The sequence below is a fragment of the Chiloscyllium punctatum genome, chromosome 2, assembly GCF_047496795.1.
Source record: "Chiloscyllium punctatum isolate Juve2018m chromosome 2, sChiPun1.3, whole genome shotgun sequence".
Lineage (NCBI taxonomy): Eukaryota > Metazoa > Chordata > Chondrichthyes > Orectolobiformes > Hemiscylliidae > Chiloscyllium > Chiloscyllium punctatum.
The window spans coordinates 59,848,038-59,864,749 of record NC_092740.1 but is presented as its reverse complement, the minus strand read 5'-3'; the positions used below and the strand labels follow the sequence as shown (position 1 = coordinate 59,864,749).

Genomic DNA, 16,712 nt, shown 5'->3' with positions numbered 1-16,712 from the left:
AGCTTCAGTAGCTGGCAATCATCCAACGGTGAACCTTTCTGTAGGACAATTAAAGGAATTGATTGTGAGAAACTATACTCCCTGCAGGGATGCATTGGGACCCAGAAAATGTCCCAACCTTTGTTTTCCATATCTCCATTGAAAATTCTGGCTCTTATTTAAAATCTTCTAAAAATCCATGCAGAGCACATTTATTTCATTCTATCATTCACTTTGTCAAGAGGATGTATTACGTTTTTTAACAATCCATGTTGACTATGCTTGAGCATCCAATGCATTTCTAAATGTATCCTAAATGAATTTAGAACTCTAATTGCCACAATGTATTCAACTCTTGCTGCATCCACTTCTGCACCAAAAAAGAATATTATTATGGTCTTTATGCTAAAATATTGGCATTAGTTTGATGAAGAAACTAATTTGGTACTAGGTCCAAAAATGTGTAAAATAGATATTAGACATTTTAGAATTCAAGTCATCATGTTGTCCTTCTGACCATTGCACTTATAAATCTTTCATCTAATGCTAAGCAAACATAAATCATAAAAATAGAGATTATGTCAATCAAAAAATCATACCTTATGGGTTATTGTATTTACAAATTGCTCTGTAGGGAATTTTATTTCCTAGATTGCTTTTGGACGGCATAATTTTACTATACTGAGGTCAGGACAGCTTCTTTCTTTCATGGTACTCTGTACAAACGTTTCTTCTACATTGTTCTAGAGACAACCTCTTTTACTTGCCTTTTTTTCTCTGTCATAGCTGTTTGGGCAGTTTCCATTTATTATTTAATAACATTGGACAATTTATTTAAATTTAAGTTTTATTTATAGGATACATGTACAACTCTTCTACTCTCTGTTCTGATTAAGTTTCATCATTTACTTTCTTAAAGATTCCAGTACATAGTAATCAGCATATTATAGTATATAATGGTTATTTTCTAAAACTATTTACTATAGAAGCAAATAGTCTATTATTGTGGTATAAATATCAGGCAATTTTTGAAATAAGAAAGAAGTAACGATGATTTACAAAAACACATTCGTCAGATCAGATAAGTTATCCTAGAGTTATGAAGAAGAAAAAGCATGCTTTGGGTATTAGAAATGGCAATGAAAGAGCCATAGAGTACTGAAGAGATTCCACAGAACAGAAAGCATGTAAAGATTCATGGCTATATTTGAAATGGGAGCTGGTCAGATCCAGGTAACCATATTCTTACATCTGTAAATCATAGATGTTAAACTGAAATGAAGTTGAGGAATTATGGTATAGAATGAGGGAAGCAGAGCCACCTTATAAACTTTATTCACGTCTTTGGAGATAGTTACATATAAAATATAGATATCCCTAGAATATAATTTAATTGGATTTGACCTATGCTTAAACCCTCATTCATGCTTTGTTACCTCTAATTTGATAATTCCAATTCATTTCTAGTCACATTCTATCCTCTGTAAACTTGAGGTCATTCAAATCCCTATTATCCTAGTTTGAACTCATTCCAAATCCTGTTCACCCATTGACCTACCATAGCTCACAATTTTTTTTTAAGTTTGGTTTAAAGTTCTCATCTAAAGCCTCATCCCTTCTTATCTCAAATTCATGACCTATCAGTGGAATTGTAACTGATTGCCTGCGTGCAGATCATGAGATTTGGGAGTTAGAAAAACGAATATTGAACAAAGTAACTGGGACAAATTCCTGGAGAATGAACCTCAGGACTTAACAGCCCCAGTTGCATTTCTGAAGTGTATGTGTGATGCATGGGCTTCACCTCAATCTCCAACTGCTCCCTCATATTGCACCCATCCCCAATGGGAAAAAAAATCTCACAGACCCTTTTTCTAGAGCCAGGTGAAAGTCATTGCATTACTTAATTGTTTAAATAAGGAGAAAGTGAGGACTGCAGATGCTGGAGATCAGAGTCGAGTGTGTGGTTCTGGAAACTTGATAAAGGGCTCCTGCCCGAAATGTCAATTCTCCGGCTCCTCGGATGTTGCCTGACCTACTGTGCTGTTTCCAGCCCCACACTCTCGAATCTGATTTAATAAGGATATAATTATATGTAGTTTCAACCTTATCAAAGTAAAATACCTATTTGTTTTGAAAATTAAATAAAACCCAAATATCAGAAACATTGTAAGAGGAAATTTTAAAACTACAATTATGGCAATAACTGACTAAATGTTTACTTCTACAATTAAAGTTCAATATATTCTTATTACACACAGTTTCAGCACAAACAGATCTATGAAATTTATTTTTGAACAACTTATGTAGAACAATCTACAACTCAAGATAAATTTTTGCATGTGAATTCACACTGATTACAGAATTATTATATTAATAATATCAGAGCAAGTTCTGTGATGCTGACCTCCCAGTTCAGAGCCATGCTGTTTGAGTGTGCCATTCGAGTAATTGCTCCAACCAAATCTCCAATTATTATTCCCTTCAGATTAAGCTTCCATTTTAAGTATGTCAGCATTGAATTCATCCTTAAACCTGTTCTGGCTCAGTAATATTTTTGTGGACTGTATTTGACATTTCGATTTAGCAATTGGAAACCAGTTATCTGAATTGTGAGCTGACAAACTGTTTTCTCATACTAGAAATGCATTTTTAAACATTAAGAAACCTGCAACAGATAAATATATTAAAGAGTGAGAGGAATGGTAATAAACTTCAATTGCGTAGATTGGCTGATGAAATGTGCATACACATGGAAAAACATGAAGTGACTCATTCTTGGTGGTAATCAGTCCTTTACATGGAGGAAAATATTTTGAGCTAAAAGTGTAGACTCAAAACATAAAAATAGCCTCAGGAGTATCTTGTTTCAAACAGAGGTAGTGCTAAAAGTTTCATGGCAAATCGCGCTTTGCTCAGCCTTCCCATTATAACATTTAAAAATATTCAAAATGGTAGGAATGTTTGACTCTGTAGGATCAAATGATGAAAAAGACGAGAGCTGAAACTCCTACACAGACAGATTCCGTGATTCCATTATTTTGTCCAAACTAACAAAATTTAAGTAGATATAGTCATCATTCCTACATTCCTGAAGAAAACACTTTTAACCTCCAAAGGAATCTGGTAGAGCTGGAGAAGCCAGACTCCAAAACTGATGAAGAAATAGTAAGAATTCTACAAAAACACTCCTGATTGATGAAAGATTCAGATTCCACAAACACAGCCAGTAAGTTGGTGAATCAATCTGTCAGTTTATAGCAATTTTAAAGAAGTTAGCAGAATTTTGTGAATTTGGAGACAACTTAAATTATGGACTAATGTGTGGTTTGGGATGTGAAGCAATCCAGAAGAGATTATTGATGGAAAGAAACCAAGACATAAAGAAAGCACTGGAAATAGCAGTCTCAGTGGAACTGGCAGCCAAGGAAGCTCAACAGCTAAATTCAAGTATGAGTTCAGAAAATGATGGCTGGGCAAGTTTGCAAAATGACATCTGAACAACAAGCACCAACTCAAAACTGCCTTTGGAATGGAAAAACAGGTCAAGCAGCAGCAAATTACGAGCTGCTGTTAAACATATTGGCCATTGCTGGCGACTTCAACTGATACTGGGTCACTGATACTGAATGGCAAACCAGTGAGAATGGAGGTGGGCACCAGAGCAGCATTTCTATTGATAACTGAAAGTGTGTACCAGAGTATCAGAAGCAGCTGAGTCACATAGTTCTACATGCCTCAAAAATTGTACTAAGAACATACACAGGCAAAATAGTAGCTTTTAAGGGGTTTTGTCATTGTAATTGTTAGTTATACTGTCACTCTGAAGATTTGTCCTTAAATGTTACCAAAGGAAATTTCCCAGCTATGTTGGAAAGAATGTGCTTGGAGAAAATCAAATTCAACTGGGGCAAAGTAAATTGCTTGTCAGATTCTGAGACTGATCCATCACAAATTCTAAAGACAGATACCGCTGCTTTCAGTGGGGGTCTGAAAATCGTAAAATAGATTTCTGTGAAATTGAAAATCAAGAATGGGAATCAGGCAAAATGTTGCAAGGCTGGACCAGTACCTTATGCAATCAGACCAAAAGCCAAGGCAGAAATCAAACCAAACAAAAAGTAAAAATTGAACAAGGATGGTACATACAATAATGTGCTCAATATGCTCAACAGTATTCACTACACCTGTGACATTGGTAATGCATAATCAAGAGCTCACATAACAGTTGCAACTGAGCCAACAACCTTCAAGGAGCAGGTTAACATTGAAGAAGCTCAAGAGGATAATACTGCATTGTGAAATTAGCAGATCAGATACAGCAGTACAACAGACAAAAGGATCCACACTAATTCAGCCAACTAGCAAATATGAAATGAAGCAAAAAGAATCCAACATTGAGCTGCTTATCCACAAAACAAATCAGAGGACAATGGAAAATACACTTGTAACATTGAGGACCAAAAAAGCAGTGTTTCTTTGAAAGTTAATGCCCTTCCAGCACCTTTCAAACAAGTGCTTCAGAACAAGGAAGCTGATGAAGGTAGCATCACTGTACTTTGTTCTGAGCTTACTAACCCTGATGTTCCCACAGAGTGGAGAAAGGAAACAGTGATATTTTGTCCAGTGGCAAGTACGAAGTAAAGCAATTTGGTTCTCTTGATGAACTGTCAATCTGCAGTCTGAAATGAGAAGATTTGAGAGAATAGCCAAACAAAGAGACCTAGGGATGCAGGTGCATAGTTCCTTGAAAGTGGAGTTATAGGTGAACAGAGTTGCGAACAAGAAGTTTGGCATGCTTGCGTTTATTGGTCAGTGCATTGACTAGAGGAGTTAGGCTGTCATGTAGTAACTTCACATGACACTGGTGAAGCCACTTTTATAATGCTGCATTCAGTTCTGGTCTCCCTGTTATAGAAAAGATGTTGTGAAATTTGAAAGGGTTCAAAAAAGATTTGCAAGAATGGAGGATTTGAGCTATAGGGAGAGGCTGAATATGCTGGGGCTTTTTTCCCTGGAATGTCAGAGACTGAGGAATGACTTTATAGAGGTTTATAAATGAGGGTTATGGATATGGTGAATAGCTAAGGTCTTCTTTCTAGGGTAGGGCAATCCAAAACTAGAGGGCATAGGTTTAAGATGAGTGGGGAAAGATTTAAAAGGGACTGGAGGGACAACCTTTCCTCGCAGAGGATTGTGCGTGTATGTAATGAGCTGCCAGAGGAAATGGGTGGAGACTGGTACAATTACAGTTACAACATTTAAAAGGCATCTGGATGGGTACATGAATAGGAAGGGTTTTGAGGCATATGGGCCAAATGCTGACAAATGTCAAGGTAGCAGTGGAGTAGGGCTCCTCACCAGAGCTTGTCCACTCTGACCGCTTTTCTTTCTTTTTCTTCTTTGATCGCTTTTTCTCTTTCTTTCTTTTAATAGTCTATAGAGTTCATTGGTGGAGACAGAGACAGCAGCGGCTGGCCACAAGCTTACAGGTCACAATCGGTAGCATAGCAGTTTCATTGATATCTGGAGCGGTACCAGAGCAGGACCCTGCAATGAGGTGGCTAATGCAGCCACAGAGCATGAACCCAAATGGCAGCGGTCAGGGCCGAAGTCTTGTGAGCGGAGTCAAAGCCTGACATGCCTGATGGAGATCAGCAGTGGTGGTCGGCAGCAGAGGCAGCGAGCCAACACAGGTGGATCTTAGCCCATTGCAAGAAAACTTGCTCAGCACAGGGGAGAGCAAGTCCTGTCGGGGAAAGCCCAGCTTGGAGCATCTGAAGGACCATGGCTTAAGAAAGGACTGCAGTGTTTGACTTTTTAACTGTATTTCTTTATGCTAAGAAGACTGAATTGCTGAACGTTTTAACATATCTTTATTTTTCTATTTCTGTAATTAAGGTTTTGAACCTAAAATGGAGCCATGTATGGTAACATTATACATTTTTCACTGTATTCTTGTACCCTATATCTGAGTACACATGACAATAAAGCCTAAATCTAAACCTAAATCTAAATGGGACTAGATCAGTTGAGGATATCTGGTCGGTATGGACAGTCGGACCTAAGGGTCTCTTTCTGTGCTGTATAATGCTATGACACTGCAATATACCTGTGATTCGGAACATTTGCAGACCATATCTTCAGTTAAAGTGAAAGAAATGCTAGTGATCTTCATGAAATCCTTGGATGACATCGTTGGCGAAGAGAGAGGAATGATAATCCTGGAGTATGAAGTGTCAAAGCCAAAAGTCAATTTTGTCTGGGAAAAAAACAATGTAGTACTTGGTTCAACTGACAAATATGTACTCCTGCATGCTGGAAAGCACTTTGCCTCATAGTACATGACAAGAATGAAAATGTGCTGGATTGTGTAGATATTTTCAGTTAACCTGTTCGGACATGTTTTGACACACCCCTTTAGTAGGCGGGATTATACTTGCAAAATAGTTGTCGACAGAGCAATTGCTAAACTTGCCATCCAAGTTCTGAACTTCAAAGCACAAAATGTCTGGAGCACAGAGATTAAAAAAGGTAAAAATAGATCTTCTGTAGGCATGTTTTCTCATGAAAACATTGATATTACTGTACTATAGATAAGCCATGACTGGAAGTAATTAACAATTCAAAGTATCTAATATTGGCTGAAAATACTTTCTTAACGTTATGGATGACGAAAGACTTAGAAAGAGTCATATGTACAAAATATCGCAGCAAGGAATTGACAACTCATCAAGTCACGACCAAGGACTCAGGATGGTATGCAATGAAACAGAGACTTCTAAAATCAAAGCTACTGTCATTGCAAATGAAATGGTCAACCAATTTACCAAAGAATTACAAAACATTAAAAAACTGAAGGGAAAGGAACTGCTGTTTTAAGTATGTAATGAAACAGCCAAATGAATGATTGTCTTGATGCCAGTAAAGCATCAAGAAAAATAAACAGATGCCTGAGGTGTGCTAACTGCCATGTAGGAAACAATGGTCTTACCTACTAACTGTTTTATACATTTTATCTTAAATATTGTAAATGTTTTTATTGCAGGAATCTCTGATGTAAAGGGAAAGGGATGTTGCCCATTTGTTTAAGGATGGTGGACGTCTGTTTTAAGAGTCTGCTTGCATGATGTCATAATGATGTCACTGGTCATTTTTGTGGGAAATAATACAGCCTGGCTTGCTGCCTTGTAGACGGAACATCTGAATAGCATTTTTGATATTTTAAACACTGTAGCCTGCTGGTCCTTCTTCCATTCTGCATCTTTGCATGGTCAGCAAGGCATGGCAGCACAGTGGCTCAACTAAACACTAAACTTCATGTACTTACCTCTCAATTTGGGATTTCCCAACCATTCCAGAAGCTTCTCCCAGCCTCCAGATCATTTGGATGCCGTTAGCCACATGGCTACTCCAACCACCACTACCGCAGTGAACAATAACATCCGCCCTACTGATCGTAGCCACTGCCGACTTTGCCGCCTCCGCGATTGCCAGCCAGACTGCCTCCACGATCGCCGGCCAGAGAGTTGCCTCCGCAAGCAATGCAAGATTACTGCCGCCACAAACGTTGCAAGATCCACCACTGCCGAAACCAACTTCTACCTCCGTTGTTGCCGTTGCCACTGCTGCAGCCACTCCACCCCCACCAACATCTCTCACCAGAGCACAGCTGATGTCATTGCCTCCATCACGCGTTCTGTCACTTCCACCCCTGTTGTTGCCACCACAGCAACCATTTCCAACCCCACCAACATCACTCACCTGGACACTGCCGATGTCACTTCTGCTCCGCAGATCCCACAGGCACAATTTAGCCCCCCACCCCTCACTGTCAGGTGAGTGTCACTTGTGTTGGTGATGTCACCATCAATCACTCAACCACGCCCACTGCAGTGAGAGTCTCCACACCCACTCCCAGCTCAACTCCTACACCAGGTCCTAGTTCCTAGCAAAGGCCTCACCCTCATCACCTATGCACTGGGATCAAAGAATTCGACACGTGTTGTGACATCAAACACTTCTTTCGCCACCTCCACCTCCAAATTTAATTTTTCCACTATGACTCCCACCCACTGTCCGAGAACCCCTTCTCCCGCCTCCAACATACCCCATCTACCTGAACACTCCGCGCTGGTCTGTTACCCGCCCTCAATCTCCTCATTTCCAACTGCTGCTATGACATTGACCGCCTTCCTGATGAAGGGCTTATGCCCGAAGCATTGACTCTCCTGCTCCTCAGATTCTGACTGACAAGCTGTGCTTTTCTAGCACCACACTCTTCGACTCTGACCTCAAGCATTTGCTTTCCTCACTTTCTCCTACTTCCATTGATTTGTTCGGGTTGAAACGATTTTTTTGTTCCTTATGGAGAAATTTTCTTTTGGTACCCATCAGATTCCACAGCAGGATGGGTAAGAGTGAGAACCTTGAGGAGCAGCCCTTCCAGGTCTCTTCTTTATCGCCCCATAATCAAAAATGAATAAGGCTGGATGGCTTAAGTCTGCTGCTGTGGTCTAATCGTCTAAAAATCAAATTGTGGCTGAGTTATTGATCTCATGACATGATGCCTGTCCTTTGAAATCCTTCCTTTGAAATAATAGACATATCATTCCAGGGGTTACAATTTTCAAGGTGGAGTAGGTGTATAAATACTGTGGGTACAAGAGCATGTCTGAGGACGGCTGTTGTGTGACTTATTTCCTGACTCGTCAATACAGTATCTGTCCACCATCGACAAGGCACATGTCAGGAGTGTAATAGAATACTTCCCACCTGCCTGATGAGTGTAGCTGCAACAACAGTCAAAAAAATTGTCATCACTCAGGATAAAGAAGCCCACTTGATTTGCACCACATCCACAAACATTTACTCCTTCCACCTCTGATGTTCAGTCATAGCAATGTGAAGCATCTACAACGTGCGCAACAGAATTTCACCAATGTTCCTTAGCCTCCTCTTTTAAAACCATGACCACTACTTTCTAGGTGGACGAGGAGAGCAAATACATGGGAATACCACCATCACCTGAAAGTTTTATTTCAAGCTATTCACTATCCTAGCTTGAAAATGTATTGCTATTCCTTTAGTTTTGCTGGAACAAAATCTTGCAACTTTCGCCCTACATCATATAGTCTGCGGTACTTCAAGAAGACAAATCACCGTACCTTCTCAAAGACAACGAGACATGGGCAATAAACGTTGGCCCAGCCAGTGAAGCTCAAATTCCCAAATTAATGTTGAATAAATCCTGGCTGGGGTGTCCAAAGATGAACTGGTAAGAAACCTTGGTAAAGCCTGCATTGAGAAATTGGACTTTCAACTCAAAAATGGTCCTACTTTTACAAAAGGCACTAAGTGTCTACAATTCTATCCAAAGTCTACAAATTAAAGAAGTTATGGTATACCTTTATAAATCACTAGTGAGGCCTCAGTTTAGAATACTGCAGAGGAGATTTACCAGAATAATATTAATTATAAGTGACTTCAGTTATGTGAAGAGATTAGCAAAGCTAAATTTGATCTCCCTAGAACAGAGTGCGTTACAGGAAATTTAATTGAGGTATTCAAGTGTTTTGCGTTTCAGGAGAAACACAGTAAATCAAATAAGGAGAAACTGGTTCCAGTGAGTGATGATAAAAGAACTCCAGATTAAGATAATTAGCAAAAAAAAACAGGCGATGAGAGGACTTTTTTTTTCTTTTCTCAGGGAGTTGGTGTGATCTGGAATGGAGTGTCTGAAAAGTGACAATTCTGCTATGCATCTGCTTTGTTTAATGTGTGTGTGTAAGTCCCTCTGGCAGAATCAATATATTTAGGAAGTGAAGGGGGGTTCAAGTTATGATATTTCCTCTGAATTTCTCTCTGAAATTTTCCACTGAAAATTCAGGGGAATAGAGAACTGAACCTCTCTACTCATTATTCCAAGACACCTGCAAAAAAATTGTATGATGTGTGCGTTTTCAAATTAAGTTCTTAATTTAAGCAACATATAACTGATCTATTTTCTGAAAAAAACTGATTTACTTCAAGAAGTTTTTCACTATCTAAGTATTCATGTCTATTGATGAACAAATTGATGTACCCTGGCTTTGCTGAGGAGGTAGTAATACTTTAACACAAAACTTGTAATTCGCCAGTGTAGTTTAAAAATACATTATTTGTACACATATCAATGTGGTTGCTATGCAGCTGTGGCATTCGTGTCATTAACATTCACGCAGCATAATAGGGAGTTATGGCGCAGCAAATGGTCAGAAGTCTTCAGACATCCATCAAAATATGATAGATTGATGAAATATCTTATTTTCCTTTCATTGAAATGGAAGATGCAAAACAATTTCAATTCAATTATAATTTAACATGGATGCAAAATGAACTTTCTGAAAACATCCCCAGTTTCCTTAAATTTGGTGACAAATTAATGGTGATTTTTTTTCGCAACATCCTAATTGTGACAGGTATACAGCATTTTAAACTTAAAAGTTAATGTATAACAACACTTATGTGATATGCTCAACTGTTTTTAATGTTTGAATATTGGAAAAGCAACTTTTCTGTCAGGTATTTAAAAACTTTTTAAGTTTCACTGGCTGCGAGACAATGGTATTTATTGCTACAGGCATGCATTAAGATATGCTTGCATAGAATTTTGCTTTTCTTGAATGAAGTGGCATCAATGCATAATATGACCCAGCTCTCCATTCAATGTCTCTTTCAAAATCTTCCAGATATCATTACACATAGTGCAAGGTTGCTTCGAATATGCACCTCACGTTTACAGTTTAATTTCAGTTTGAGCTGATTCTCTGGTCGGTGGTACAGACATGACCTGATGTTTATCTGCAATATAAGTATTCCAAAAGTAACTTGAACCCCAGTTTACACATTTCTACTATCTATTCTCTTTAAATATTTGAGGAGTGTCCAAGACCAGCAGTTTTCAAACTTTTGAGTTCACAATAATAGCAACAGCTCAAGTTCTCACTATTTGTGTAAAACAAGAACATTATCTCCAAAGCTTGCCTGAACATCAAATCCTTCAGACTTCATTATTAAAAATGTACAGATATATGGTTGTTCAGATTGGGAATATACCTGTGACAAATCTAATTTGAAGATATCATGGGTTGTGCAACTTATTGCCCATGACAGTGAAATAAATTATGAAGCCTGTACCTAAAAATTAAATTATTTTGTTAAATAAAATGCCTATAATTCAGAAAGCTTTCTTGAAACATTTCCTTGGTAAAGACTCCCCTTTATTGCTTTCAGGACAGATGGAGTTAAAATGAGGCTTTTCAGTTATCCACTGTGATCATGTTGTCTACCATGTCCTGATCTTGATCTGATCTTTTGAGCAGAATATTGCAACAATTGCAAGAAATTGACAGAAACCATCTCTGTGAGTATGTCAATTCTGTGCAATGATGACATGCCCCTCCTCTCATTGAACATGGACAACCCTGTTATGGCAGAACCGGGACTATGTTATTAATGGCAGCCAAATAAGGGGCTGTCATCTGGGTAACTAGACCCAACTAGCAACCAACTAAATCAGAGAGATAGCAATTCAGCAGCACTACCTCTGGGGTTGCAACTAAAGGAAGAGGACACATTGATGGAGATGCACTCTCAAAGTAAGCTAAATAGGGTGTGAGTGTACAAGATACAATCAGATATGCCCCAGTGAAGTACGGGCATTACTGAGGGCAGGTAGTGGTGATGAAGTGTGCGAGGTCCTTGCTACCCTGGGCTGAAGGGAACATCTACAGGGACCAAAGACCTTAACAGAGAGAACTCTGGAGGCTGAGGCCATGTGTACATTTAAGGCTGAGAGAGCTTGATTCTTGATCAATATAAGAATCAAAGTGTATGGGGAAAGGTGAGGAATGTCAGACCAGCCTGTTGAATGGCGGACCAGCCTGAGGGATCAAATGGCCTACTCCTCTTCCTATTTCTTATGGTTTTATGCTCTAAAAAAGTAGTTCTGAGGTCACTGATGTTTTCCTGGCAGTATATCTACATGTGGAGTGTGTTCTTCCTGCTAATAAAATGCCTGCAGAGGCAGGAATACACTGATCAGATTCTCAAGTGGCTTGATTGGGTAATTATAGTTGTTCATAGGACAATAATAAGTATATTTTTCATCTGTTTGGCTGTTATGGCACAGTGATTGTGTCCCGACCTCTGAGCTGCAAGACTCAGGTTCTGATCCCCCACATTCCAGAAGTGTGGCATAACATCACTAAACACATTCATTCAAATATCTATCCATTGCCTGACCAGAGCTGTATCTTAATAGGATGATTAAAATAGTTATCCTTTACTAACAATGATAAATTACATAAGTAATTTATTTTTCAGCTTTTTAAGAAATCTTGTTTACAGCTTCAAACTTGCACTTTATCTTTCCAGGTAATTACATATATTTCTAAAAGGGAGTGATCAGAACTATTTCAAAAGTAAATCATTACAACAACGTTGTGCATGTATCATCAGGCTTGGCAATTTATTTTAGTTCATATTCATTTTAAAATTTCATTCATTTGTTAAGCTTTAAGAATTTGTTGTTTTGATATTGAGTTATTATTAACTAAAACTCAGAACTCCAGATGTTTCAGCTTCAGGTTTGTAACTAATTCATGGTACATCATCAATTATGCACACTTCCTTATCCATCTAATTCATGGTACATCATCTATTTTTTCTAGAGTCAAGTAAATGCCAATTTAAATAAACCTGTTATTAAGGTAAAAGAAATGACCATTGTAAGCAATAAATAGAGGGCAAAGTACTCTTGCTTTGTTGCAATTTGTCACTTATACTGGTTGGAAATAGAGGTTTGATCTTAAAACCATGCCCTTTAAAAGTAAAATATGAACAAACTTATGGATATACAAAATAGGAGCAGAAGTAGATCATTCAGCCCCTTGAAATTATTCCACCATTCAATAAGATCATGTTTTATCTGTTTATGTTTTGAATTCCACATTCACAACTACCCCTGATAATCTTTTATGTCCTTGCTTAACAAGAATTTATCTCCCTGTTTTAAAAATGTTAAATGGCTCCAAAAAGTCTCACAACGCACTGAAAGAAAATAAATTCTCCTTATTATCTACCTTAAAAAAATTATCTCTAATCTTAAAACAGTATCCTCTCGTTCTGGACTCATCCACAGGAGGAAATATCCTTCCTACGTCCACATTGTCAAGACCATTCAGGATCTTATAGACTTCAATCAAGTCACTCCTCATTCATCTCAACTCCAATGGAAACAAACCCAGCATGTCCAAACTATTCTCATAAGAGAATTTGATCATTGCACGTATCAGTAAACTGCCTCCAAGGCATCATTCCTTAAAAAAAGAGACTAAAACTGTGCACATTGTTTGAGATGGTGCCTCAGTATTGCTCAAAGGTTGACTGTATAATTTCCACTGGTGTCTGACAATCAGCCTTATGAGGTCGTTTAACTCCTTAATTGGCTGTCCATTGTGTGTAGATGGGTAAATATCCTTGTGCTCATCTTGCATTCAAAGAAATGGCCTGTGGCAAAACAGTGCTGGCAGCATGAAGTTTTGCAGCCACCTGCTGACCTGCCCCTTCATAAGGTTGAACATCCTGCTCATTTTAGACTGCCAAGTCATTTAAGATAATAATTATACTGGAGTAGCAACCCAAATGCTGAGTTCAAATCCCACCATGGAAAATGGTAAAATTGAATTCAAACTGTTAATTTGTGGTTCCTGATACCTAATGGACTGTTGCATAAGTGCAACCAATTCACTGATCATCTTAACTAAGTCTGAAATAAAAGCAAAATGTTGGAAATATTCTGCAGGTCAGGCAGCAGCTGTGGAGAGAAAATTAGTTAATGTTTCACATAATGATGACAATTTATCAGAATGAAGTCTGACATGCACATGATTTCAGTGCTGCAATACATGGTTGACTTAATACTGTCAGGGATATTGTTTGTTTCACATCTCAACACTTTTGTTTTTCCTGTTTGGGAAATAGTAGAAAATGTTAGTTGACTTAGTAGGCTGACTTCCACTTCAGGATAATGAGGGAGGTATAACATAGGCCAGTGGTCCTGAAATCCCAAGAAGTAGTAGTAGAAACAAACCAAAAGACATAAAAAAACCAACATTTTCTTAGCTACCATTAGTTCTGAGGAAGTGTCACTGGACCCACAACATTAACTCTGATTTCTCTCAACAGATGCTGCCAGACCACTGAGTTTTTCCAGCAATTTCTGTTTTTGATTTTGTTACCTATCAACTGCTTCCAGCAAGAAATTAGTATCTCATTTGTATGACTCCTTTCCTGTGTTTTCAAGCAATCATGTACTTCAAAATATATGGCTTGTGTTCCATAAAGGATACTGGATAAACAAAAAGCTTTATTACAAATTGTTCTTTATTAATTCCACTCAAAATCACTGCCCTGTACATGTAAGAAGACTAACACCTGGATGCGCATTAATGTTAGTATGGTATTCTTCATCCATAAGTGTTCACTCTCTGCATCAAGGTGACAGGCCAGAAATATCAGAAACATTCAATCAGACTCAAGTGAATTCGAAATAACCAATTCAGATTAATCTGAGTTGTAAATTGTGTTTTTTATATGTAAAATTTTGATTAGAATTCATTGAAATATTTGGTCATAAGTATACTATAACACTATTAATGAAAACAACATTCTTATAAATGGCAGAATTGCACTTATGAATACTTTATACTTGTATAATACCTTGTAACCAACAAGAAGCTAAAAACTGCATGAGCTGTGGCCGTAAGAAAGAAAGGTTATCACAGATGTAACTTAATATTGTTCTTTTGCAATTAATTCTTACAATTATTTTTGCCGAATAGAAATGTTAACTGGTAGAAATTTGTACTTTTTTCATAAAACATTAATGGCATTTTTTATTATATGTATTAAATAAAGCCCAATGGATAAGCTATAACCTAGGTATTCTGCATACATGCATATGTTGCCTCAGCAAACGGTCTTGAGTAATTGTGAAGTTTAAAAAATAGCCTGATTAATAATGTAAAGTACTGGCAAACACTTAATTGCATTCTTCATTGAATCTGACACATTTAAAACTGAAGTATATCTACTGAGAATTTTGTAGTCTAAATCCTAAACTAAAAAAAAATGTTTTTCATAATATCCCGTTATCACCTGTTTCCATGGCAACAGGCCTATTTGTCTGAGCATTCTGTCCATAGTTGAAGCCACATCCAGCAGTGTCGGCAAAACATCCAGATACATCAAAGATGAATTCAATTTGATTTGGTCAATTAATGTAAGAACAGCAGCTGAAGGGGGCTAAGAGAGGGCAGTTATTTAGGGTAGACGAAACCTCTTACAGTGCAATACATAGTGGGTGTGTGGGGAGGGAATTTAGCAAGCTGTCAAAGGCATTATCAGAGGAAAGTCTAGGGCCTCTTACACCTAACAGATATGAAGCTGTCAGACAAAGAATAGCACTATTCATTAAATGACACTTCTGTGCTCCCTCTCTGCAAGCCTGCAGTGAAGAGAAACAAGCTGGGAAGCTACAGAGATAGGCACTTTATACATCTGCCAATGATGATGGACACATAGAGCAATTATGTAGATACAAAAGCTAGACAAGAACCAGATCAGCAGTATGTTGATGCTAGATGCCTTAGTTTTATTTAACTGAGGTGAAAAGAGATTTAAAATGAACACTTCAGTTACTTTCTGTATGTTTGAATGACTATGGCTGACAACTAGTGCAAAGTACCTGGGAGATCCCAAGGGGTCAGTACCTTTTAAGAAACTTATGCGTAAGTCATGATGATTTGATTTAGGACCCATTATCAACATTCTGTTACTTATATCTGCATGATCTTGCACTGATTGATACCGATTCTGCAGCCATGTGCTCTATAATACGCTGTCAGGAAATGCTGACAGATGCAATGAGAAAACAATAAATGCAGGGCAGCAGTAATGTAAAGGTCTGCCTGGGTTGTATGAAAACTGATAGCTGGGATATTGGCTTCTATGTTACCATATACACCAGCCCCTCTGAGAATTTAGCTGGTGAGTGAATTAAAATGGTCTCCAGGTAGATGGCAGGGATCTTCATTTCAAGAAGACTTCACCTTCACTGAAGAATTGTGTTATAGGATATGCCAATAAGAAATCAAAGAACTAGATTTTTCAGAAAATTAAATATCTGTGAAAAGTAGGCAATATAACAGGCTGGTTAATTGGTACTTACTGCTTTAATAAAGCAGCTCTTTGTTTTTTAAATCTATATACTTTTTGAATCAGCCTTTTAAAGTAAAAAAAATCCTCAGCTGATTTTGTTACCTCTCAATTTCAATTTCCTCAAATTCAGGTAATAGTTTAGAAAACTATAGTCTTTTAAATGATGTTTAATTATCATCATTGCCAAAACTAATTTGACAAATCATAATGTGCATATTAACATTTTTGGCACATGCATATTGTTAGTTCACATATCTGACCATAAGTGAAATATAAGTGCAAGAACTCAGGGAGGCAAAGAAAATATTGAGTCAATTGAGATTTTTTTTTGCTGAGCTATATTGCCTGAAAGAGTAGAAGCAAGCTTACTAGTTTTTTTTTAAAGGAAATTGGATCTCTGCTTAATAAGGCAACAGTTTGCAGGGCTTTTGGGAAGAAACAGCGAGTGAAACTAATCAGTAGCTCTTTCA

General features: G+C 37.8%; 1 protein-coding gene across 12 annotated transcripts in view; it reads left to right on the top strand.

The window, feature by feature from the left end:
* kiaa0825 (KIAA0825 ortholog) overlaps window positions 1-16,712 on the top strand; it is a 432,289-nt gene that overhangs the window by 281,373 nt on the left and 134,204 nt on the right. Inside the window, exon 20 of one of the 12 annotated variants that reach the window (XM_072583017.1) lies at window positions 5,416-5,967. The exons of the other annotated variants lie outside the window; for them this stretch is intronic. Within the exon in view, the coding sequence (XP_072439118.1) occupies window positions 5,416-5,422 (7 nt within the window). The 3' untranslated portion in view covers window positions 5,423-5,967. Of the gene's footprint in view, window positions 1-5,415; window positions 5,968-16,712 lie in introns of those variants that run through there. 12 annotated transcript variants of the gene reach the window in all.